Here is a 27,500-nt window from a genome sequence, read left to right as displayed (position 1 = left end):
AATGGGAGAGGTGGGAAGGCATAGACTTTTAGAGCTTTCCAGCTGAAAGAGAGAGAGTCCACCCTCCAAGCTTGTGGGTCGTATGTCCTTGAGCAGAATGTCTTCAGTTGATGATTGTGGGGCGAGGCGAACAGATCTATCTCCGGCTTTCCCCATGCTTATGTTATGAGTAGAAAGATGTCTGGGTGCAGCATCCATTCGTGTGCATCCATGGTTGTTCTGCTTAAGCTGTCTGCCAGTGCATTTTCTTTCCCTGGCACGAACTGGGACTGTAGTTGGATATTGAGTTTCAAGCATAGTTCCCATAGATTCATGGCCAGCCTGCATAGAGGGTAGGAATGCGTGCCTCCTTGCTTGTTTATGTACCACATGACTGTGGTGTTGTTTGTCCTTATTAACAGGTGGCCTTGATGGAGGAAAGGTTTGAAGGCCTCGATTGCGTGTATCACTGCCAGCATTTCCTTTTGGTTTATGTGCATGCGCAGCTGTCCTTGAGACCATAGGCCTTGGATACATTTGCTCTCCATGTGTGCTCCCCATCCTCGGTCTGAAGCGTCCGTGGTGATGGTTTGTTTTGTTTTTGGTTTGTTGAAAGGTAACCCTCTGTTGGACTGGCAGGCTTGAGCCCACCACAGGAATTCCTTTTGGAGGCAAGGAATGATTGGTATCAAAGTTTCCAAACTGTGACTGTGCTGAGACCATACACTCCTTAGGTACCATTGTAATTTTCTCATATGCAGCCTGGCTTGTGGAATCAGAATTATGCAGGATGCCATGTAACCCAGGGCCTGCAGGATTTTCCTTGCAGTTAGCTGAGTTTGTCTTGTCAGATTCATGAAGTAATCCGAAAGTTGTTTTTGTTTTTCTTCTGTGAGAAAGGCCATTTGGGTGGTTGTGTCTAGATTTGCACCCAAAAAGGTTATCCTTTGGGATGGAACAAGTCTTGATTTTTGGATGTTGACTGTGTATCCCAAGGCCTGTAATAGGTGGATGGCATAGTCCAAGTCCTTTATCAAATTTTTCTTGTTGTCCGCTTGTATAAGGCAGTCGTCCAGATATGGGTAGATTTGAATCCCCTGAAGTCTGCAGTGTGCAATTACTGATGCCAGGCATTTCGTGAATACTCTGGGCGCAGTAGATAAGCCAAAGGGCAATGCTGAGAATTGATAATGCTCTGATCCTGCAAGAAATCTGAGGTGTCTTCTGCAACTTTGCCGAATAGGGACATGCAGGTATGCCTCCTTGAGATCTAGAGTCACGAGCCAAGACTCCTTGCCCAGCATGGGAAGAAGTTGCTGTAGGGTCAGCATCTTGAATTTTGGCACAATGAGGTAAGTATTCAGTGCGGACAGGTCGAGAATAGGCCTCCATTGATTTTCTTTTCTTGGAACAAGGAATAATCTGGAGTAAAATCCTTGGCCTTGTTCTGAAAGAGGTACCTTTTCTATGGCTTTCATTTGTATTAAGTTGTTGATCTGCTTTAAAGCCTCTGCCCTCTGATTTGGTGGCAGGTTTGGCATTCCGTTTCTTCTTGGCAAAGTGTGGAAGTGGAACCTGTATCCTTTGTCTATTATTTGCAGTGTCCATGTGTCCCTTGTAATGTAATGCCAGTTTTTTGAGAATAAAGAAAGCTTTCCGCCCACTGGTGCTTCCAATTGAGCCCTGGTCAGCGGAATCAAAGGAAAGTCATTGAGTCTGTCCAGGTGTAGTAGTTGTTGTTGCTGTTCCTGCACTACCTCTCTGGTTGGTAGGCTGCCACTGACGGCCTCTGTAGGAGCCTCTAGCTTGCCCTCTACCTCTGGGACGCCTGTTCCTGCCTCTCTGGGATCTGTCCGAGTCTGGAAAGGACCAATTCTTAGTAGGCCAGTTTCTGCTGAATCTCGGTGGTTGTACTTGCAGAAAGTCCTTAACTGTTTGCACAGATTTTGCCTTTTCTTCAAACTTCTTTAAGACCTCCTGAGCCGAGGAACCAAATAATTTTTGTTTTTCCATTGGAGCATCCAGGAGTTTAGCTTTAACATGGTCTGGTAAAGATTGTTCCTTCAACCAGGCATGCCTACGAATAACAGCCCCAGTCATAGCTGACCTACATGAAGCTTCCAGTGCATCATAACCACACTGCAAAAAATGATTACTAACCTGCTGTGAGTTATGTACCAGATCCTGAAGGGATTTACGGTCAAGGGGTTCAGAAGAGGAAAGCTTCTTATGCAATTCATCTAACAAATACTCTTGGTACTGTATCATATGAAATTGACAATTTAATGCCCTCATGGAAAGAGTTGCAGAAGTATATACCTTCTTTCCCCATCTCTCTAAAGCTCTAGACTCCCTTTCAGAAGGTAGAGGATTTTTGGCAGTGGCAGCTGCAACCCCTTTAGGGCCCTGAGAAATATTATCTGGGTCTGCAGAATGGGCCTTGTACAGATGTAGATGAGAATCTGGGACCCTGTAGTATCTATCAGGTTTGGCAGGAGCCGGAGGGAGAGAATCAGGGGCTGTACTAACATCATTGTACACATCATCAATAACATTCAAAACAGGAGGTATAGCTAAGGGCCTATGCTGAGGTAAATGTAAAAAGGTCCTTAATCTCTTTCTAGAATCAGAAAATTCCTGACCCTGCCATTGAAAATGTTCTCTCATAGAGTGTAGTGTCTCACCAAAGGAAAACTCTTCAGGAGGGGAGGCCGAAGGGATAGATTCTTCAGCATCAGAATCCTCGTAGGCCGAGATCTGACAACACAGATCCATCCGTAGACTCATCTGAAGAGTGTTGGTCAGAGGGCTCAGCCCTGGGCCTTTTGTCTGGAGGTGGTTGAGAGCCCCTGTCCGGGTGAGGCTGAGAACCTCTAATTAAAGAGATAAGATCCTCTGCAAGGCTGAGGATCTGAGAACTAGAAGAAGGTCTCTGAGAGGTAGTCTTGGGAGGCAAAGCTTCAGTAAGTTTAGCAGCTTTAGCCCTGGAAAAAGCCTTAATGGACATGGAAGCAGGGGGTCTGGCTGCACCACGTGCAGGAGTAGACTTGTCCAAAGGAATGGTGTCGGACATTTCCTGGACACTGGTTTCAGTAGGTAGCTCAGTAGCCGACTCAGCCGGGGCCTCCAGGGCCGCGGTGGTTGGTTGAGTGGATTTGGTTAAAGGAAGTACCGAGGACTCGGTTTCGGCCGAAACCGAGACACTCGCGGTAGGCCTAACCGTGGTTTCAGCTGAAACCGCGGGCCGCGAGTGTCGGTCCTTGTTCTTCCGTTTTTTCACCAAATGCGATGTCGGAGTCTCCAACGGCATCTTATATGCAAAATTAGCCCCAAAGAATTCCTCTGCAAACTCCGACTGACGTCTAAGAGTTCGTCGGTTGAAGGAAGCACAGGCTGAACAGGCCAAGACGTCGTGGTCTGGGCCTAAGCAAGGGAGGCAGTAAGAGTGGAAATCCTTATGAGGTATTTGTTTCCCACAAGTTAAACAATTATTTACTTTATCTGACATCGGCTGAGGCAAGAAAGAGTCCCCAACGGGGTACTTAGCTTTTTTGAAGTCTTCGGTAGCTGAATCACAGGAGTTGACCGACCGGCACTTGCGAACTGCTTCTGCTTCGGGCACCGCGCAGCAAGAAAGACTGAGGAAAATGGCGTCGGCTGATGCTTTTATACCCCAGACGCTCTGACGTCGGAGAGAGTGCGACATCAGCCGAGGCCAGACCCAGACTTTGGAATCAGGCCGCCCGAAGGGCTGCCTGAGGTAGGACAACCCATATGTTATGACTGCAGATGCATCCTTTAAGGACATCCATGGAATCTACCTATACATTTTCTTTCTCTCCCCCCCCTTCTCTCTCTCATCTTGGCAGTTTTGAGTCCACTAAACAATATGACAGAAATCTTTAATGTTATTAATTTTTATTCTGTCATTATGAAGTTTTATTTATTTATTTGCATTTGTTTACCGGAAGGTCTACTGGGCCAGGGTGAGCCTGTTTTCAGAAGAGGCCCAGGGAGAAAAGCTCCAAAAAATAAATAAAATAAAAGTTTTATATATTTATTTTATATATGTTCTGAATACGATACAAAGTTGTCAGTCTTCTGTCACACATTTTCACAGTAATCTGCAGCAATTTGTATTTTCTGAAAACTAAGACAGAGAAACTTCTACATAAAAGCATACACAGATTACCCAGAAAATAATCTCTCATGAGAAAATCACTGCATCATGCAATCAAGCTTTTACAAAGAACCTATGACTAGCAACAACTATTGGATGCAGCTGAACAAGGCTGATACATCCCACACGTTTATAAAAGTAGTGACACTAGCACTGTAAGCACATGTCAGAATAATTCAATCTGCAACAATATGAAAGAAATACAGCTATCGCTCCCAAAAGAATATAAAAGCAACTGGTCCACTCCCAATTCAACAGGTACAAATAGAGCTTTCCCAGCCTGGAAACTGTATGGCTAGTAAATACAAGGAAAGAGTACAAAACTAACCCAGTGCTTTGACAAAATATTATTCTACAAGAATCATTAAACAGATATTTGCCTCTCAGCAACCACAATACAAATGTAACAGTTACACATTCAACTGACTGTTAGTAGCACCATAAGGTATCTTTAAGCAACATTCAATCACCACAGCTGAATGGCACAGAGACAAGAGTTGGCAAAAGAAGGCAAACAACAACTATTACTTACCAAGCAGTATGCTAAGGGGTGGCTGACAAGAAGGAAAGGCACGAAGGAGATCCAGCACACAAGTATTACAGTCTCTTATGTACGCGTTAAAATCAGAAGCACCCTCTTTGCTACACAACTCCTGCAACCTGCGTTTTTCACTGGCAATTGTAGTATGCTCCACCAAGGCTCGAAGAAAAGCCTGGATTTAAAAAAAAAAAACAGAAACGGAAAGAAATCACAGAAATGTTACTTTGTTTATTTAGCATTAAACCTTCATGTTAACTTAATGTTCTGGCTTGCAGACTGATTATGAACTAAAATGGTTCTTTTGGTTAGAAAAAATAAAAACAAGGTTAATGCATCTTTAAGGGGATCTCAATTATGAAAAGTCATCATAATGCACTAGGTTCTCTCAAAAGCCTTTTAGCAATACCTGCAATCTCTACTTACACAGACTGTCATTAAGATAATCACATTCATCATAAATAACAAAGAGGAAGATGGACCTCCTCCATCTTCAATTCTTTAACAGAAACTCAATTTCAAGAGCCAGATGAAACATAAAAAAATAACAGATCTGTTCTCTCTGTACCAGCTGATCAATTGGGAGACTCCCACGAAGGGTGTATGCTTGGGATATCCTCTCCTGTCATCCTCAGCTCGGTCAGTTTTCTCTTCGGCTTCTGCACTGTGGGAAGTAAACAGCTCCTGCCTGTGTACGCACAGTAACATGCGCAGGAGTTGGAGACAGTGCCTCGCCAGATGTGTTAGTTATAACCGAGCCATGGCTCCAACAAGATGTAGCTCCAATGGATTTGGTAAGGTATTCTTATTATCTTAAAGTCAGATAGAATAAAAGTAGTGGTGGAGTTACACTTTTTGTGAAGCACGATGTTCTCTTTTCTTTGATTTACAGTTCTGATGCAATTGAGATTTCTGGAGTTTTACATAATTTCAATGATTCATTTAATATTACTCTGTTATATAAAGTCTCAGAGTAGCTCTATGAGAGTCTGACATTTCATGGATCATGCTTCTAACCGTATAAACAAGAATTATAAAACTCTTACAGGAGAAAAACTTACATGATATTAAATAAGCACTGTACTTTTATTAGAAACTTTAAGAGCTCCTGTGGCATTTATTTTACTGGATGTTTCAACTGTTTACTCTTCATTTTCTCAGCTTGGGTCTTACATTAACCCGCCCTTCCTAACACAAAACATTCTATGACTATTATTACAGCCTCTAAAAATATCCAGATCATAAACATTCACCATTAACAGAGCCAGTTGATGGAGAGATAAAAACCCTGACTATTGCCCAGGCAAGCCTACCATGACTAGTGATGCAGATGCTTGATGCCAGTGGGGCACTGGCAGGGAAAATGAGCGGGTCTATCATTGGAAGGAGAGGCAGAAATGGCATAATACTGCCACTATCCCTCAGAGGAGTTGACTGTGACTGACACTCTTAGCCAGTGTGCAAGTGTTAGGCTCTTCAAGTCACTGTTGGGTGGTAGCCCTCAAGGCCATTGTGCTTAAATACACACCTGCAAAGGGAGAATATTGTGGACCACAGCAAAGATGTGGTTTGCGTGACTGCCCATGGGGTGAGTAAGGCTATCCAAAAAGCCTCAACTGCTGTACAAGTCATTCTCGTGGGTACCTGAATGGCAGTCCTCCTCAGATATCTCTCATCTCAGCTCTTTGGGTAACTTCTGGGAGTGAAAGACCTGAGCACTGTTTAAACAAGTGGAAGTTTGATTATTAGAACATACAGGGACAAAAATCACCAACAAAAAAAATCATCACTATGAAGTTATTATAGGACAGCCTTTAAAAGTATGAACACATGAAGTAACAACCAAAGGAACCACAACTTATTTAGCACTTTCCTCTTTTATTGCCAAGACTTCTTCAGAATGAACACCCATTCAAAAAACATATAGACTCATACCTCAGTTTGCAGTCACAAGATCACATGCAAGCCAAATAGGCCAAGTTTATAATTTAGCACTGTATTCTTTAAAATACATAGAATATTCAAACTGTCGTTTAACCCTGGACATATGTTTTTCTTAAAATAATTGTTTTGATATCTCAGGTTATTTCAAGCAAGTTGTTGACATCTCCAAAGCCACTGTCTACCCACTTAACCTCAAATGAAAACATTTTACGATTCATACATGGTTTAGAGTGTTTATACAAAGCAATCTTCTCAGCTTTCTTCTTCATAGCTTGTACAAGTTTTTATACCCACTTTGAGAGTTTCCTAGTTGATTTCCCTACATAGAAGAAATCACAGTTCTGACATGTAGTGATGTACACAATCTCTGAACTGTTACAGGTAAGTGTTGACTAGTACCTATGGGTCTGTCTTACCATTTTATAATCACAAAGAGACTTTTCATCATGTACTTATACACCTTACGAAATCTACAGGAAGATGATCCCAGTCATTTGTTTTTCTGTGGAACATCCTTGTGTTCTTTTTCAAATAACAGCTTAATAGTATTGTTTTTATTAAAAGTGAAATTTGGGCTGTTCCCTACATTTTTAAGCAATTCAGAGCTGCTCCACCAAATATTTTCCATTTTTTTTTACTCAACATGTTTCTGACACTGGAACTATCAAGGGAAATGTCCACATGCCAACTGTCTGTCAAGTTACTAGAGCTCATGCTTAGTCTGTTCTTATGTGGCATTTGTTACTTGAAATGAGCTCATATATATAGTCATTCTGCCATCTTTCACTTCCTTACAAATGTGGTTTATCAACTTTTCCTAAGTTCATAAATACATACTAGGCTAGCTGCCCTTACAGGCCATTTCAAATCTAAAACACTGAAGTCCAGTGAGTGCTTCACAGGTCAAGTACAGCTCCTATTTCACCTTCATGAGAGCATAAATCTAATAAGTAACAAATTGTGTCGTAACTACACTTCACCTGGACAGCGTGGATATCAGCTAAAAGCACCACAGCACCACCAAATCTGATTAAAAACAAAGCTTTATTGGAGTATTTAATCAAAATCAAAAACAACTAAGCCCTCAATACACTTGGGACAAAAGCACTTAGTTGTTTTTGCTACGACACAAGCTGGAACTTGTTAGATTTAAGCACTCACAAAGGTAAAACGGGAGCAGTATTTGCCCTGTGAAGCACTCGTTGGACTTAAGTGTTTTGGTTATTAGTTTTTGCCATAGTGTGTGCTTTTCTATTTCAAGTCTAGCCAATTCCCTTTTTTTGTGCTTGAAATAACCTATCCCATTTGGTTATAGACTGGCCTTACTCATCCAATGATTGATAATTACATATTACCCCCAATGAGAATAACTGGGATCAAACCATTGGTAATTTGCGGAGACCCATGCATGGGATACAGTATTAAGGAGCTGCCTCTATCCATTAGTACAGGGGACAATCCTAGGGTACATTTTCTATTTCCCATCCAAAGATCTAAATTGTACTTGAAAATGAACAAGGATGCATTTTGTTTTATGTGGATGCTGAACAGCAGCAGTATCCTCTGTGATATAAATCTGTCTCTCTGCAATGCTGATGTTGCAGTCGGAGGTTTAGCTCCCTAGACAGAGTATTTCTGATGCCACTTGACTTGCTGATGTGCAGTAAATCCATCAGTAATGGGTCGGAGTATGGCGTGCATGCCAGATATAGGTCATATCTTAGCATTCTGTAGGATACCAAGTATAGTGACAGGGCTTTGAGTTGTTCCATGTAGCACATGTTGTTTAGGCCTTGTGTCCTTTTAGTAAGATATCTATGTGGGCATTCCAGTTGTTGCAAGGGTCTGGTCAAATACATGCCAATGGGGCATTATAATAAACGATTGGCCTAATGAGGGCTGAGTAAAGGGGGACAATGACATCCTTAAATCTAGACACAATCCCTTTGTTTATTAGCTGGGCAATATAGAAGGACTTTTTTAATAACTATGGACATATGTTGGTCAAAGGTTAGGTCAATGTCCACATATGTTCTCAAATCCCAGGCTGGGTCAAATCTTTTGGGTGTACTGTCAATATGGTAGTTCCTGAGGTAGATGACTTCTCAAAAGATACAATAATACATTTCTGGCATTTAGTTTTAGTCCATTATTTTGGCACCAGTTATTTATTTGAGACAAACCTTCCTGCAGGATAGTGAAGTCATTTTGGGATTCAGTGATTGCTCCTAGCTTGCAGTCATCTGCATCATCTGATTAATTCCATGATAAATCTTTCCATGGCTTTGCATATGAGGCTGGTCAGACTTACAGGTCTGTAACTGCCTGAGTCTGTGGAAGGTCCTCCCTCATGCAAGGGACCCATAGCTGTTCTCCATTCATTTGACACAAAACCTGTAGAGACATTAAGATAGAACATTGTTGTTAGGGGTGTGATGAAATTGTACTTCATGCTATTTAAGATGCATCCACGGATATTGTCAGGACACATTAATGCAGTATTTTTAGCTTTTGATAGCACTTTTAGGGCTGCCTTGACTGACTGTTGGAGGCGAGCCACTTTCAAGTACATCTTGAGAGACAAAATGGAAAGGGGAGAGACAGGTAAAGCTAGAGCCAAATTTATTGGCCAGGAGGTTCCCTTTACCTTCAGCCTCAGTCCAGGTAACATCATTCACAATCAGCTCAGTGAATTGCTGTGTTGTGGTTTTGGGATTACAAAAACAACTAAAAAATGCTAGTTGAGTAGGCATTTTAGCCTCGACATTACTTTGGTGGATTTTATTACACTCGTGAGTTGCTTGTTTAATTCAGTGACATAAGTTCTAACATTCTAGGAAATATTCATTTACACTTTTGGTCAAAATTATTAAAGTTTTTCATATTATGGTTCCATCATGTGGGTCTGTTTCTGGGGTTTGCCCTGCACTTTTTCCTGTGGGGTGCAACTACATCTATGCAGCCATTTACATGCTGGTATAGTGTGGTGGTGTAAATTTTGTGTATTCTGTGATGTGAACTGGGTTTGGTGGGATCTGAAGCTTTCCAATGTATCACTTAGGAGTAGGTAGTCTGTCATGACATTCTGTGTCTAAAAAACATTAGTTTTAATGTTTCCAGCTCTAAGTAAAATACTTCATCTTCAAAACTGAGCTTGAAAGACAAACAGCTTGTTTTTTATGATGTTCTATTTTAAATATGTTTGATGGAAACTCTTTGTGACAGTGAATTGTATAAAAATGTAATTAACAGCACAAATTTCACTTTTAGGAAAAACAGTAACATAAATCGTTACTTGAAAAAGAACACAAGGATGTTCCACAGGACAACAAATAACTGGGAACATGTTCCTTCAGGTTTTAGAAGATGTGCAAGTAGGTACCAGACAATTCTTCAACTGTAATAGTACAAGGATTGTGTACATTGCTACTTGCGAGAGTTGTAATTCCTTATATGTAGGGAAAACCTTTACAGGAGTCAAAAGCTGACTGGTTTTGTTGAAGGACTGAATTTTGTCTAGGTAGTATCTGAACTTTCTGTGGACACCCAGACTATGAATAATCCTTTCTCCTTTGTTTTTGGGTTCTGGAAAAAAGACATGAAATTTGCAAACTGACAAGGCAAACTCTGAGACCACTTTTAAAATAAAGAAGAATTTGTTCTCAAAGAAGCCCAGTCTTTATGGAAAATGAGGTAGGATTGACTCACTATAATAGCCTGTTACTTAGATACACTTTTAGCAGAAATCAGAACAATGAGTAAAGCAGTCTTCCATATTAAGAACTTCAATATTAGCCTGATGAGGTGGTTCAAAGGAAAATGATTACGCTTCTTAAACACAAAATTCAGATCCCAAGGAGAAGTCAGCTGTTTTCTAAGAGGTGGGTAAGTAAAACCACTTTCAAGAACTACTCAATTTGGGAAGAGGAAGAAAGGAGGTTCCAAGGGCCAACAAGAAGAAAGGCCAGAGGACAACTCACATAGGATCATTGGAAGTTACTAGGCTAATGGCACAAGAGTCCTTATAAGCCTAGCCAAATTTTACCTTTGTTACCATGATCAACACCTATTGCCCCTGTCAAAGAGAGACACATGTGGAACCCCAGGGGTGGATTTACAGTTACCCATACAATCATCCAGACTGTGTTTGAAGAGGGCCAATGATGTGAAGTGGGAGTCTATTCCAAAAGTGTGGTAACCTCTGAGAGACAAATCTGTCCCTCCAGCAGGTTCTATTGATGTCACATACCAAGTTTAGGTCTTTAGAGCAAGTAACCAGTGTGCCATTTCACTTGTGGATGTGCAGCATTTCCAATAGAGTGGAGTCAGAGATCACCTTATATGTAAGGCAGAGATCGCCTCTGAGTAGTCTGTATAGAACAGAATAAAGTGACAGTGACTTCAACCGATCCACACAGGATAGCTGCTGAAGACTTTGAATCTTCTTTGTGAGGAACCTTTGTGGTCTTTCCAATTGCTGCAGGTGGTTTGAAAGGTACATTCCAAAAGGAATGTTGTACTCAATTATTGGCCTAATGAGTGAAGGGTACAGGTAGGTGATAACTTCACTTTTTCTTAAGGCAATACCGTTACTTATGAAATGAGCTATATAGAATGCCCTTCTTACCACTCTCACCACTGAGTGCGTACCTAGGGTATTGCCATTGATGTGGTAATTTACAGGAACATCACTCTTGCTGAAAGGGATGATAATAAATTTTTTGCATTGAGTTTGAGGCCATGACTTTGGCACCAATTATTTGTTTGCGTAAGACCTTCTTGAAGGATGTTGACATCGTTTGGAGATTCTGTAACCGTACCCAGTTTGCAGTCATCAGCAAACTGTCAGCCACAGTCCCTTGGTTTTAGCTTGTACTTCAAATAGATAGAGAATTAGATTCCAAACAGTAGAGGTCCCAGGACTGATCCCTGTGGAACATCACTGGCAAAGGATCTGCTGTTGGAGGTGGATTCCCCTATTTGGACTGTATGGGTTTGGGTCTATCAGAGAGCCAGTTTGCAACCCACCTTACGATATAAGGGTTGATGTCTACTGGGAGAGTTTGTCAATGATGCCTGAGTGAGGGATAATGTCAAATGCCTTTGGCAAGGTCTAGGTAGGCTGTATGCACAGATTTCCCCTCATCCAGGGCCCTTGTGACTGTTTCGAAGAAGTCCACCAGGTTTACCAAGCATGCTCACCCCTTGACAAAACCAAACTGGGTAGGATCTATTGTTTGGAGATCACCTATATCTTTGTTGATAAGGTCCATTATGATTCTCTCCAAGGCCTTGCAGACAAGGCTAGTCAGGCTAATAGATCTTTAGTTCCAAGGGTCAGTAAAAACACCATATTTGTGCAGTGGGATAATGGTGGCTGTTTTCCATTCAGCTGGAATGAAGCCAGTGCTTAGACTGTGACTGAAAAGAGCCCATGTAGGACGCAGCCTGGGATGTTATTAAGTCCCACTCATGCTGTGTTTTTGGCCTTAGAGAGGGCATTTACGACCTGTTCTTTAGAGATACAAGGTAGGGGGCAGGTGGTAGAGATGTCATGAAGTACGTCTGACAGGAACGGGTGAGATGTTTTTACCGAACCTGATGGTTAGCAGGTTAGCTATGTCCACTGGCTCAGTGTATGTGTTACCATCAACTACCAATTCAGAGCAAATCTGAGCCTTACCTTTTAGGTTGCGGATGTAACTAAAGAATGCCTTATGGTTGTCCTAGGTTGAAAAAGCTAACCTGGATTCTTAGTTTGCCTTGGAGGACTATACAAGAAGTCTTATTTGCTTATTTAAGCGGAGGAGGGAGTGTCTACATTTTAGAGCCTGCTCCTTCTTAATCTTAGACAGCAGTTTCTTCTTTTTATTGTAAAGCCTGTTAATGGTGGTTGTCCACCAGGCAGGTTTGCTTTTCCTTGAAGAGCTTGTTTTGGTCCTAACAGGTACTGCCGAGTCAATGCAGTTATACAGGAGCTTATATAGGGCATTGCTGTAGAGCTCGGCATAGTTACCGGTTCCGTCTGACGGGAGAGGTGCAATAAAGCTATTTATGCCATCCCGTAAAAGGTTATAATCTGCTTTGGAGAAGTGTTTTTAGTCTAGCTGCTGCTAGGGGAGGATCAGGTGTGACAGTTACCTCAAATGAGACTGATTTGTGATCAGATCTCACCAGGGATGAACTCACAGGGGTGCAGCTACAGTGGTCTCCCACATTTGTAAGCACCAGGTCCAGGATGTTGGTGCCCCAGTGGGGGTGTCAACAAGCTGGTCCAGGGTACTGGAGTTAACAAAGTCAAGAAACCTTTGGGGAGGTGAGTTTGAGCATGAGCAAGTCACCCAGTCAATGCTAGGGTAGTTAAATTCACCCAAAACTATGGTGTTAGGATGTATATTGATAGACTCAAGTTGATCCAAATAGGCAGAATGGGTGTCCTGATTCATGGAGGGGGTTCTGTAGCTGGAAATGACTTGAATAGGTGTTCTACCAACAGTTAATTCCACCTGAAGTATCTCTAGGACGTCAGACTGTTTGACCAATCTGGAGGTGTATTTTTCCTTGATGAATACTGATACACCTCCTCCTTTAGTTTTCTTGCCTTCAGTTTGTGGTCTAAATGTGAGGAAGGAGGTGCAACCACGTATAACTGGAGTGTTCTCCACAGCCTTGAACTAGGTCTCCATGACTGCACAAATGTCTGCTTTCTCCGGAGTGAGGACTGCTTCCATTGAGTCAGTTTCATGTTAAGACTCCTCACATTTAGCAACAGGACCTTGAGGTCGTTTTTGGTTGGTATTTTTTCGTCACGAGTTTTGTCCTCGTGACACTGCCTAAAAAGGTCACTGTGGAGGTGGCAAGAGCCTTAGCCAGTAGCCAAAATCCTAGGGGTGACAGATGAAGACCATCTCTGGCAAAGCATCAAAGTCTGTTAATCATGTCATCCCAGGCTGACAGATACTGGATCCCCTTAGAATGACACCAAAATCTAAGCCAATTATTGAAGTCAATCATTTTGTTTGTATTGAGGCATCCGTCTAGGAGAAGGTAAAATGCTGCTTAAGGCTAACAACATACCTGCCTGAGACACACAGTCCAAGTGCTCAGTCATCTCTCTCTTCATATAGTCCAGAGAGGTACATCTCAAGTCATTCACACCAACATGGACTATGATGGAGTCATAACAGTACCTGTTGTTGGCAGACTTGAGTGCATTTGTGACATGGTGGATCCTGGCACCTGACAGACAGCTGACCGTGACCTTCTCCTTATCCAGCCTGGTGAGAGGGACATCTGTGCATCTCACAAATGAGTCTCCTATGATTAATATGTTAGGTTTAGTGTTTAGCCTTATGGGCTTGACAGGTGAGACACTGGTGCAATGATTAATATGTTAGGTTTAGTGTTTAGCCTTATGGGCTTAACAGGTGAGACACTGGTGCATGAGCTATTGTGCATATTGTGTTCTGCAGAGGAAGTATTATGTGTAGAGTACTTGTGTTTGTGAGGTCTCTGGTGTTTAGGTAAGTCTGTAGCGAGGACCTCTGTGTATGTAGGTATGTGTGATGTGGGTTTGGGTGGAATAGGTGATGAAGTGTGCATGCTGACAACTCGGTCAGTGTCAGATGTATTAACTGGCGTGTGAGAGAGCATTGATTCAAGGTTTTTAATACAGTTGCACCTCTCACATGTTGTGTTTGGGTGGACTAGAAGTAGAGGGTTGTCTATATACATGAGACATTTGCTACACTACCTCAGGATGTCAATATCAACCAAGGTGGCTGGAGAAACTGTGGAAAATTGCTCATTTATAGTGGTAGGTGAATTTATATGGTCAGAAACAGGAATATGGTGAGATGGGGGGTCACATGTAGGAATAACAAGTGGATGAGTTGTGTTAATACCTCTGAGGATAGGCTTAATGCTACACTAGTAGGTAGAGTGGGGCCTCAGAAAAACTCTTGAGGTTGTTATTACAGTGGAGTGCTTACACAGCTTCACTAGTACTGCCTCTTTGCCCGGAAATGTGCTAAAGATGAGGAACTACACTGTTGGGACACAGCTGTATTCAAGGGAAAAATTGTTGAAATTATATGTCCGGCTATGGCACACAATTGTGCTGCACTCTTGTGTTGCTGTGCGATGAGCAAACAAGTGGGGGTTAAATACTAGAAGGTTAAAACATAAAACTTAAAAAAAAAAAAGGCTCCAAAGAACCAATAAGGTGCTTACTCCAAGCCCTAGACCAGCCAACCTTTACCAGCCAGGGACCAATCAGCACAATCCTCTCACTAGAGTGCAGAATGGCCCTTTGTAATCCAAGATGGCCTGGAAAATGTGCTCAGAACAAACAGCCACTACAAACATCCAGGCCCAGAAACAGCAACCCTGAGACTGGACTATGCTACTGCTACATAAGTAATCAAGAACCAGAGTACGACACATCTTGGTTCTTGGAATGGCACTAACTAGAAATTCTTTTCCATGCAGACATTTATAATTTCCTAGTAACATTTTTTTTAGTCTCCTTCAGTACTGCTCATCCTCTGGAAAAAATTGCCAAAAGGGTATAAAAATTTCATCATTCAGGCAGTTAATTGAGTTTTCAGGCTTTCGTGTATCAAGAAAACCCTGACTTGAGCAAGTAAAATCCAGTCTGTGGGGAAGCTTGTGGCAACTGCTGTTGGCCAGTTTCAAAAGGAGACACAGTTGTTGCCTGGGCTAAAAGGGGGATCATTACTATTATTTTTCTTTTTTCTGGATCTTTACAAGAACCCTGGAAATCTGTGGAAAGGAATGGTACAGAGGAACTATTCCCACCAAAGGGAATAAAAAAAATTGGTATTCCCAACCCATTTACAAGGAATCCTTGAGCAGAATTTTTTTAAACTGTATTCTGAGAAGAGGCAAACATATCTACTTTAGGTTCTCCCCAGAATTGTATCAAACCTTGGAAGACCTCAGGTGTAGTTTTCATTTATGAGGTTCTGTCCCGGCCTTGCTTAGGTTTTCTGATGCAATCTTTTGCTCTGACAGAATATATAAAACCTTAAATGTCAAAGAGAGCCAATCTGCTACCACCCATGCTATTCTAGAAAATCTGCAAAGGGCATAAGATCTGGTACCTCCCCCCATTTTTTTATGCAGCACATAAGTGTGGTGATGTCTGTGAAAACTTGCAGCATTCCCTGGAGATCATAGATGATTTAGGGCTTTAAATTATGTATAGCTGCCATCCTCTCTCCGAGACTTATGTTTTTTTTTTTCCAGACCTTGCACTTTTGCTTCTTTTGAGACTGCTCCCCACACACGAGCCAAAGTATCCATTGTGACAGACTAAAGAGGGGATAGAATGGAGAATGGGAGACCAGGATTCCAAAAGAACTGGTCTACCCCACTGTACATCCTCCCTGCTTACAAACTCCAGAATGGGAATCTAAAAAGATAAAGGGTGCAGATGCCAAGTGCAGATTGATCTGAAATGACTTTTTGATTTTGATTTTTCTCAGGTGTATTCTAGCCAAGGAAACCATGAATCCTGAAAAATTTCCCAAGCAGACAACTGGTTTTGACTGGAAAGACTCAGAAAGAACTGATGGAACATCTCTAGTTTGTCTGGGTCTGGAAGAATAAAATATTTTCCCAAGTCAGACTCTTAACAGGCATCCCAGGAAAATTATTATGTGAGAAGGAATGAGAGAAGATTTCAGTAAGTTCACTTGAAACCCAGACAAAGTAGATTATGAACAGAGAATATGCAAATATGACAAATATCGAAAAAGATGAATGTCTAGAGGTCTGCAATAAGTAATTATTAGAGCCAGACACTTTGTAAATACACCTGGAGCAGTAGATAATCTAAAGGGTACGACAGAGAACTGATGATGTACGCCATATACAAAAAATCTTAAGAAATGTCTGAAATGTTTACCAATGGGAATGTGATGGTATGAATCTTTCAAATTCTAGCTTTACCATGAAAGCGAGTAAAGGGAGTAAAGGTAGCAGGGTCTGAAGGGAAAACATTTTGAACTTCGGGACACTGACAAAAAGACTGAGAAAGGAGAAGCCTAGCACACACCTCCAGGCCCCTTCTTTCTTTGGCAACACAAAAATCCCTTGAATACAACCCTTTGCCCATCTGGCAGGTCAGTACTGGTTTGTTGACTCCCTGGGATAACATATGTTCCAGAACTGGAGAAAACAGAGATGTTTTGTTTACTGGAAAACAGGGAATCCCCTGAAAAGGAAGGGGGAGCTACCACTGCCAAGTGTGCTCCTGTTGAATGACTTTCAGAATCCATTTGTCTGAAACAATCTGATGCCACAAAGGAAGATACAGACTCAGAGAAAGAGAGAGAGAGAGAGAGAGACAGGGAGAGAGAGAGACTGCCAGAGAGGGAAGAGGCTACCTGAAGAGGCAAATAGTCATTCTGACTTTTTGTACTGTCATTTAGTTTGAGAGGCTTTCCCTTTCTTTGGGGAAACTCCTTGCCATTTCTTTTAAAAATCCTGTTTGTTGGCACTTTGTTGCTTGAACTTCTTTTTGAAAAAGGAATCGGAGGAGAAAAGAAAAATATTATTGGCCTTAAAAAGATATCCCCTGGATCAGCTTTCAAGTCCCATCAAATAACTTAAGCACCTCTGCTGCAGAAGGGCCAAACAGAACTTCCTTATGCAGAGGAGAATTTAAAATTTCAGTTTTAAAATCTTCAGAAAATCTTGCTAATCTACCAAGCAAATCTTCTAATGACTGATCCAGAAATAGCAACCCTGGAAACTGCATTAGCAGTGTCATAAGAACATTTCAAGGCATGTTTAATAACAAGAGTCAGAGACACAAAAGAGATATTCAAATACGTTTTTCTCTCAGAAGATAGAAGGTAACAGTTGATGTTTCATGTTCTCAAAAGACAGAAGTAAAAACTTTAACACATGAGCCTGATGGTTTAAAATACTGAATGTTAAAGTAGCAGAAAAATTAACTTTTTTCCAAACTTGTCAAAGCTTTCCCATCCTTGTCAGAGGAAATGGAATTAGCATTAGCAGCTTGTCTAGCAGAAGTACTTTGGATAGGGAAATCACTGCAGGGTCTACTTTAGGTTAGAAAACTAGAATTTTTGAGACTGAGGGACCCTGCATGACCAACCAATCAGGCTTCCTAGCGGCAGGAGGTTGACTGACAAGTAAATTGCAAGCTGTGAGGAAAAACACATTCTCTAAAACAGGAGGAACAGCTGCAGATTGAGGTATGTCTACCTGCAACAAATACATTTGCTTGGAAAAAGGAATTTCTTCCGATCCCACCTTGACACCTCTTCCATATTAGATAATGTTTCAGAAAAAGAAAGGTCTTCTAGGTGGAACTCTGAAGCAACACCTTCCTCAAAATCAGAATGCTCAGACTGAAGAAAATACAAAGTTGGACACTGCTGACAGCTTAAAAAAATCTTCTTTATTCTTAAAATCACAAGATAAGCGCTTTCGGGATGACCCTTCTTCAGATAAATTAGCATCAGCAGTGTCCAACTTTGCTTCATTTTTCTTCATTTGTGCTACCTGCTTAAGTTGGACTTTGGCGTCTTACTGGATATTTGTTTTCTACTGAAGAAAATACAAAAGCACAATGTTCTCCCTCTAAACCCCTACTTTTCATACTGAAAATCAGAGTCGGAAAGACAGGGAACCCTTTACCGTAATTCATCTTCTAGGAAGAAAAGTAAAAGCAGAAATTAACAGCCCTAGCAAATCCCAGCAAATCGTCCATGCCCACTCAATCAGAAAAATGAGAAATCAAGTTTTTCTACTTTTTTTGTTTTCTTTTCCTGACAACCTCCCTGGAAAAGAACTGTCCCCCAAAATGGGCACACTATCCCAGGGCTCAGGTTCACTTTCTCACCTATATAGCAGATCTTCACCCACACTTCCCTCCAAAGACTGACCAAAGGGTTCTCTCTTTCCAATACAGAACAACCCTGCATTAGGGGACTTATCTATCCCTGGTCCTTAGTGACTGTAGATGCTACACCAGTAAGACTAGGAGAAAACAATGAGCAGTCCAAGCAACCAGATCATGCCATAGCAGAGACATCCATTGGCGGCTGAGGCAAAACCAAAGCTAGTCTGACACCCAAAGACTCCCTGACACCTTTGTTCTTCTTCTTCTTGGAGACGGGGGGGGGGGCAAGGAGATGTGTAACTGCTTAATAGGTCCTGCCACTAACACAAACTGTATGCTGTTTATATTAAAGAGTACTTTGGCTTTGGCTAACTGGTGATTTTTTTGGTTTTTAAAACTCTGTAAAAGTATGTAACTGAAAGTTCAAAAAAAATTACAAAAAAGCTTCCAAAAGCACTCCACTGTAGTAAAATCCCTTCATACAAGACAACATAGCCTTAAAGGATTGCTAGCCAGTCTTTAGCTCAAAGAAGTACTCAGGTTGATAGCAATCTGCACTTGACCACCATGTAGCCACAGCAGTAAGGAAATCCTATGTGACACATCTTATAAGTAAAGGCATCACATCTAAATCTAAGGATGTTACAATGCAATTATACTCGGCCTTCATCAGACCAATAATTGAGTACAATGCTCCTTTTTGCATGTACCTCTCCAGATGCCTGCAACAACTGAAGAAACCACAGAGGTTTCTCACCAAGAAATTACAAGGTACACAAAACAAGTCTTACACAGAAAGACTGAAAGCCCTGTCACTGTATTGTGTCTCCTACAGGTTGATAAGGGGTAAATTGTGCCTGACTTACACGACAGTCTCTGACACGGCCCTGATGAAAATGCTACACATTCGTCAAACTGCATGAAAGTCACTCATTCCAGGGATCTTAACCTATCCTTTGATATGAATAGGTCATGCTGGAGATGTAGATACTTCTCCCAGAGACTACCACTTCTCTGGATCAAGCTTCCAGTTCATGCAAAACAGAGCCCCTCCCTGATCCTCTTCAAATGTAACCTAGATTAATGGATGGGTAACTGCAAATTCACTCCTGGGGTGGAGCCCATGTCCCTCCTGGATAGAGGAAGTCAGTATTAACTGCCATAGACACCTACCTCTGTGAACTTCCCTCACCTAACCACCACCAACTGGGGCAACTCTGGATAAATATGGCTTGGCTTGTAAGGGCTCTAGGGCCATTAGCCTAGTAACCTTATATGAACCAGAAAGTCCACAGAAGGAGCAAACTTCAGCATCAAGACAGCTCTAAAGCTCTTGGAGCTCTAAATGCCTTTATATGGAGACTGGCTTGAGCCACTGGCAGTTAGAGCAAACAGAATGTTCCCTAAAGCTACGAATGGCTGGCCAATTGTATCCATGGTAGGATATAACTCATATAGAGTAGGCTACTGTAACAGTGATCAAATGTTGCATAAAACAGTGTAGTATTTCTACAGACAAATGTGTTTACTATTTTTTTTTTATTTAACATACTGATTACTTACCAAGAAAAAAAAATCAAAGAATTACCTTTTTCGGAATTGCTCGTATTTCGAGGCACCATGTCAGAAGAAAATGAAGGGTGTTGTCTTTGGGTACATGCAGTGGCACCTGAGCCCCTTAAAAAGAAAAAAAAATGGACAAATATGTTTACATAAAGCAGGTGTTTTAATATTTTCTTATACTCTGACAAGATGTTTAAGTTATATATAATTAAATATATCTTACAAAAGGATAAACAAGATGTTGTATAAACATATTTATGAATAAGTCTAGGTGCAGTACCTAAACAGCAACTTCAAAAGGCATCTTTCCAAATTCACAGGAAGAATGAGACTAAAGATTAATACAAGATCCCAGAATAAGTGTTACAAATGTTCAAGGGACTTTTTCTTCTTTGCCTACTAACTCCTTCATTTGCCAGACTTTCAACTAGAGAGGTATGAAAGGCTGCATTCTTTGTGCCTCACTCAGCTCAGCCAAGTCACTTGTGAGAATTCTGATGAAATTAGTTTAATTTAATGAAATGAAGAAGCAAGAACATGTTCCTTTTGTGAATGGATTTAAAGTGAAATCAAAACACATTGTTAATTTGTACTACATCTACTGCAAAAAGGCAATGCATTCACCAATTTAGCAGCACTAAAGCCCTGCAAAAAAGGCGCCCACCCAATGGTGCAGCTGATGCAATTCAAAAGTGCCTTTCAACCACTGAGGCACTCACCGTGTCTTGATGGGAAGAGTTCCAGTATACTGAAGGAAGAGAAAAGTTAAGACTTGTATACAGCATTGCTGTGCTCAGATTACTTCTTTCTCCATCTAAAACAATGACATCCTTTCTAGACTAAAGTCTTACCTGTGTAATTTACGTATAAAAATAATTTTGTCATTTCAGTGAGAGGTTGAGAGTATTCTGTAAGGAGAGTATTTGGAGAGTATCGTACGGTGAGCACAAAGTCTAGTAAGAGTCAAGTCTGTTTCATTTGCAACTCTCAGCTGCTATTGCACTTTGTAAGTCATTAACTGTTGTTTGTCTGCCTAACATGCCCCGAATTATCACAGTACCTTGTCACTGTGCTACTGTCCCTTTCAGCAGCATGCATCCTTAAATGCTCATGGGAGATGCATAATGTACTAACCCAGCCAATTCTGTTTAATTCACCAGCTGTGTTTCAACCATGAAACAAGTATTCTACTTTGTACACCCAATACTTCTTTAGGTGAATAAAATCTCCTTCACGGAAGTCCAGACTACATTTATTACCTTCTTAAGTTTTTCACAGTCCTGACCTATACACTCTAGTCCTGTGGGAGGAACCAGTATATATTCTGTCAGTTATCAGGAAAGCATATTCTGCTGCTGAAGAATTCAACTGTATTATATGACATACTCAGTGCAGAAAGTACAGTTGTGTACACCTACCATAAATGTAGATGCTCGAGTGTATTCACTGTTGCAGTCATCACATTTGGGTTATCTGCTTCCAGTAGCCCTCAGTCGGCCTGATTATCAAAGTCTTGGGTCCTGCATCGGTTGCTGTCTCATCTTCCGTGACGTCAGGTTGTCAGGGGTATAAAGCATGCAGCCGACGCCATTACATCAGTTTTTCTTGCCCCAGATGTCAGGTGCCCCCCTAATGGGAAGCTATATATATATATATATATATATATATATATATATATATATATATATATATACATACACACACACACACACACACACACACACACACACACACACACATACAATGTTATACCTCAATCAAAAAAGCAAATACACCAAGAAGCTTTTAAGCATGTTAAAGAATAGAGGTATAGCCAAAAGAAGTCAGGGGGCTGGAGGGACGGTAACCAGGACTGCTACAGTGAATATACTCGAACATCTACATTTATGGTAAGTGTACACAACTGTACTATGTTCTCCGTGTTTCACTGTTGCAGTCATCACATTTAGGTAGATTCACAAAGTTAAGGATGGGTGGAGGAATTTAGATAGCATTAGGACCAGCTATAAGGCCCTGCAAGACTGCAGTTGCAAAGCCAGCTCTGGATTTAGAGAAAATTGGCAAAAGGTAATGCTTGGTGAAAGTATGTAAAGAACTCCAGGTAGCAGCTTCTAGGATGTCCCTGGTAGGGACACCTCTGAGAAAGGCTGAGTGTAGAGGTAGATGCAGCCCTGGTTGAATGTGGTCTAATCCCCTGGGGGTGACGTTTTCCATGCTGCTTAGGGAAGAAATGGATGCAATGGCCTATCCATTTAGAAATGGTTTGCTTTGAAACAGCCTTCCCCTCTGCCCCAGCAGCAAATGCCACCAACAGTTGTTCAGATTTCCTTTGAGGTTTAGTCCTGTCCAAGTAAAATCTAAGTTGTCTGTGCACAGGATTAGAAAAGAAAGTTGGCAAATGAATGGAATGATTAAGAGCCACACTGGATACTACCTTGGGCATGAAAGAGGGACTGGTCCTGAGGGACACCCTGTCCGCATGAAAGATGCTGAAAGACTCCACTGCCATAAGGGCCTGTAATTCAGATACCCTTTTTGCAGAAGTGATTGCTAAAAGGAAGGCTGTTTTCCAAGAAAGGAATTTTAACTTTGCACTTGCAGCTGGCTCAAAAGGAGGAAGAGGGAGTTTTTCCAATAGAAAGTTAAGGTACCAGGCTGGAGTTGGAGCTCTCCTGGGTGGTCTTAAGTTTTTGGACCCTCTGAGGAACTGCTTGAGCAGTGGATTAGAGAATAGGGGTGGTTCTCTGTTGTAATGAGCTGAAATGGCTGAGACATGAATTTTGATGGAGGAAAAAGAAAGGCCCTTGTAAAGCATCTCAGTTACATATTGAAGAATCTGAGGTAAATTGGGTGCTGCTGTGCCCATCCCTTGAGTTTGGTTCCAGGCACAGAATCTTTTCCATTTTTCAGCATAAGATTTTCTAGTACTAGGCCCTCTTGCCAACAAAATGACATCCAACACTTGTTTACTGAGGGATGTTAACAGAGAGATTAGGTAATTAGCCAGGCTGCCAGGTTCAGGGTTTGAAGCTGAGGGTGCAGAATCTGGCTCTCCTGATGTGACAGCAGGGTAGGGGTCTGAGGCAGGTGTCATGGAGCCAACAGTGACTCACTGCGCAAGAGGGGGTACCAGTGTTGGTATGGCCAATCTGGTGCAATCAGTATCATCCTTGGTTTGTCCTGTTTGATCTTTAGTAGTACTTTGGAGAGGAGAGGCAGAGTAGGAAAGGCATAAACTGATATATTTTTCCAGCTGAAGGACAGAGCATACACTTTCCAAGCTTGTTTGTGGGGAGTCCTTGTGCAGAATGTGTCCAATTGGTAGTTCTAGGGGAGGCAAACAGGTCTATATCTGGGCTCCCCATTTGTTTATCAACATGTTGAAAAGTCTTTTGTTCCAGTTTCCACTTGTGTGGGTCCATGAGATTTCTGCTTAGTTCGTCTGCCAATGTATTTAGTTTTCCTGGCAGGAATTGAGTTGCACTTGGTAGCTCAAGGCTGTGTTCCACAGAGCCATGGCGAGTCTGCAGAGGGGGTATGAATGGGTATCCCCCTGCTTGTTTATGTACCACATAACAGTGGTGTTGTCCATCTTTACCATTAATTGTCCTGGAAGAATGTGGTCCTTGAAGGCTGTCAGAGCATTCTGTACAGCTAACATTTCTTTTTGATTGATATGCAGGTGAATTTGAATTGGGTTCCATTTGCCCTGAATGCACTTCCCTGCCAGGTGAGCCCACCCCCCATGCATAGTATGATGCGTCTGTTGTTAGGGTTTGGGTGGCAGGGGGTAGAGTGAATGGTAGACCTTTGTTTTTGTGGCAGGCCTCTGCCCACCAAAGGAACTCTAACCGTAGGCAAGGTATGATAGGAATCATTGCTTCTAGATCCTGAGAATGTCGACACCATAGGCTTTTTGGATACCATTGTAGTTTCCTCATATGCAGTTTTGCATATGGAATTAGTAGAATGCAGGAGGCCATGAACCCCAAGGCTTGCAGTATTTGCCTTGCATACAGCAGGGTTTTTGTGGCCATTACTTTGAAGTAAGTTGTCAAATGAACTTGTTTCTCTGGCATGAGGAAAGCCATCTGGGAAGTTGTGTTCAAGCTGGCTCCTATGAATGTAATTTGCCGCCAGATTACCAGATGTGATTTCTTTTCATTTATGGTCTACCCCTGACAAGTTAGCACCTTTTGTACAAATGCCAGATGATTCAAAAGTATGCCCTGGCTTTCTGCCTGAATTAGACAATCGTCCAGGTATGGGTATATCTGAATATTTCTTTGCCTGCAAAAAGCAATGACTGGAGCTAGGCACTTTGTGAATACCCTGGGCGCAGTAGATAAGCCAAAGGGCAGTGCACAGAACTGATCATGCATGTAGCCTGCTTTGAAGCGTAGGTATCTCTGCAAGATTCCCTGATAGGGATGTGCAGGTAGGCTTCCTTTAAATCCAGTGTTGCCAACCAGCATCCTTGCCTAGCATGGGGAGCAACTGGTGAAGAGTTAGCATCTTGAATTTTGGAATCACCAAAAAGGTGTTAAGGATGGAAAGATCCAGGATAGGACGCCATGAGTTGTCTTTTCTGGGTACCAGGAAAAGTCTTGAGTATAAACCTTGTCCATTTTCCTCTTCTAGTACAGTTTGAATAGCCTTTAATCTTAACAGCGAGAGTATTTGTTTTTGAGCCTCTGCCCACTGATTTGGGGGTAGATCTGGCCAACTGTTTGGGGTTGGTAACGTGTGGAAGTGAAATCTGTATCCTTGGGAAAACTATATTTAAAACCCATTTGTCCTGGGTAATTAGTTCCCAGTTTTTTGCTTGCAGAGCAATCTTTCCCCCTAAAGGAGCAGTCAGTTGAGAAGAGCTTGGAAGTTTTAAAGTTAAGTGATTGAGACAGCTTACCATACAGGGAGTCTTACTACTCCCTGATTTGGAAGTGGGAGCCCCCCACTGCTTAGTCCTGTGCGTACCCTGGGACTGAAGCCTGAGTGTTCTGCTGGTTCTGGGTTTGGACTGAGTAGGCCTGGAAGAGGCAGGAAAGGACCAATTCTTAGAGGGCCAATGCCTACTAAATCTTGAAGGCTGTACTTATAGGAAATCTTTAACAGTTTGCATACATTTAGCTTTTTCCTTCATCTTTTTAAGAACTTCTTATGCTTTATTGCCAAACAGGCAGTACTGATTTAAGGGAGCATCCAGCAATTTAGTTTTAACATGATCTTGCAAAGATTGCTCCTTAAGCCAAGCATGCCTTCTAAGTACAGACCCGGTGACAGCAGCCCTGCAAGATGCCTCTAGTGAATCAAAACCACACTGCAAAGTACGTTTTCCAACCTGTTCAGCAGAATGCATTAAATCCTGTAAATCCTTATTTTCAGCACAGTCAGGAATCATCATTTTCTGTTTAAGCAATCCAATAATATGCTGCTGATACTTTAACATATGAAACTGGCAATTTAAGGCCCTGATGGCCAAGGTTGCAGAGGTGTATACCTTCTTACCCCATCTATCCAGGGCCCTGGAAACTCTATCAGAGGGGGTAAGATTTTTGGCAGTAGTAGCCTTAATGCCCATGGGTCCCTGTGAAATGGTCTCAGGATCTGCAGTAGGATTTCTAAAAAGGAACTTGTGAGAGTCAGAAACCCTGTAATATCCATCAGGTTTTCTGGGAGCAGGAGGTAAAGAGTCAGGGGCCATGCTAGATTCCGAAAACGCATCATCAACAATGTCTAGCACAGGAGGGATAGCTAAAGGCCTGTATTGGGGCAGGAGTAAGAAACCCCTAAGCCTCTTTTTATTATCAGAGTAATCCTGGCTTTCCCAGAGAAAATGCTCCCTAACAGTATACAAGGTTCACCAAAAGAAAAATCCTCTGGGGGAGAAGCAGAGGGAATAGAGTCCTATGCATCAGAATCCTCATAGGTAGATAGGGGTAAAATCCTGGTCATCAGAGGAAACAGAAGTTTCAGAATCCTGGTCAGGTCAGAAGTATCATAAGCAAATTCAGTCCTAGGTCTCTTAGAGGGGGAATGTTGGCTTTCCCTGATTAAAGTAATAAGGTCTTCAGCCATTCTTATCATTTGTTTTTTAGGCATAGAGGCCTGACCATGTGGTCTTGCCGACTTTTTTATAAGCATGGTTCGAGTTTTAGGCCTTGAAGAAGAAGATGGCGTCGGTTTAATATGCAAGTCAGTTGACCTGAAATCACCCTCAGTAGCCGGTGCCTGCACAACGGCTCCGGACCCATCCAAGGTAGAGACATCCGCAGGTTCCACAGTTGAAGCATCCCACAGCATACCAGACTCCGAATGGGTCTCAGTAGAGGCCTGCAAATCTGAAGTAACGGGTATCAAGGGCTGCGAAAGAGCCTCAGTGAGTACCGGCAAACTGGTGACTAGCTTAGGAGAGGCGTCGTCGGCAGCTTTGCACCTAGCGGCCTATCTCTGTCTTTATCTTTGTGTTTTTTTGGAATGTCGGTAGTCGGGTGGCTTGCCGAAGACATATCTAGATAACTGAACAGAGTACCGAATTATTTAGAAGCGAAAATATACTGAAGACCAATAGTTCGTGGTTTAAATAAGGCACCAAACCGACAGCGAGGTATGTCGTGGTCAGGGCCTAGGCAAGGAATACAGTACGAATTAAAATATTTATGAGGTATTTGCTTTCCACAAGAAATACAATTATTGACTTTTACTGACATTGGTTTAGAGCAAGAAAAAAGTTTCCCCAATGGGGTACTTAGCTTTAGTTGAAGACTTTGGTACTGAAACTCAAAAACAAAAATTTCAGGAGTCGGCTGACCGGCACTTGCGAACTGCTTCTGCTTCGGGCACCGCATGGCAAGAAAGACAGATGTAATGGCGTCGGCTGCATGCTTTATACCCCTAACGACCTGACGTCACAGAAGATGAGACAGCAACAGATGCAGGACCCAAGACTTTGATAATCAGGCCGACTGAGGGCTACTGCAAGCAGATAACCCAAATGTGATGACTGCAACAGTGAAACATGAAGAACATCACACAAAACACAAATTTTTGCAGCAGTACAGCAAATGGGCTTTTTTCACAGCAGGCAAATGGCCCCTTCATCTTGTGCAGGACAACACCAGTTTTGCACCACTATCACCTATAATGATTGGTATGCAACTCATATAATACCAGTACTACCTCATAAAACCAGTATTACCCCACAGGATCTTTCAGTTCATCAAGTAAGACAGTAACAAACAAAAAAAAAAAAATACTGGCAATGAGTATTGAACAACTCATACGTATAAAATATTGTAACACTATACCTTGCAGTTAAAGACAAGCCCCAGGAAAGGGAAGATGAAAATATAACAGAGTTTCTGTACTGTTACACAGTCTGTACCTTGAATGTCTGA

At 41.9% G+C, this 27,500-nt stretch overlaps 1 protein-coding gene across 1 annotated transcript in view; it reads right to left on the bottom strand.

The window, feature by feature from the left end:
- The window catches only part of MTRR (5-methyltetrahydrofolate-homocysteine methyltransferase reductase), a 780,817-nt gene that overhangs the window by 390,060 nt on the left and 363,257 nt on the right, over positions 1–27,500 (bottom strand). The window contains exons 9-10 of the mRNA XM_044064883.1: positions 20,129–20,217; positions 4,692–4,872 (exon numbers count right to left, since the gene is read on the bottom strand). Of these exons, the coding sequence (XP_043920818.1) occupies positions 4,692–4,872; positions 20,129–20,217 (270 nt within the window). The remainder of the gene's footprint in view (positions 1–4,691; positions 4,873–20,128; positions 20,218–27,500) is intronic.

The sequence above is a fragment of the Protopterus annectens genome, chromosome 3.part0 (genome assembly GCF_019279795.1).
Source record: "Protopterus annectens isolate FY-2018-M chromosome 3.part0, PAN1.0, whole genome shotgun sequence".
In the NCBI taxonomy this organism is placed as follows: Eukaryota; Metazoa; Chordata; order Ceratodontiformes; family Protopteridae; genus Protopterus; species Protopterus annectens.
This window is presented reverse-complemented; position numbering and strand designations above follow the sequence as displayed.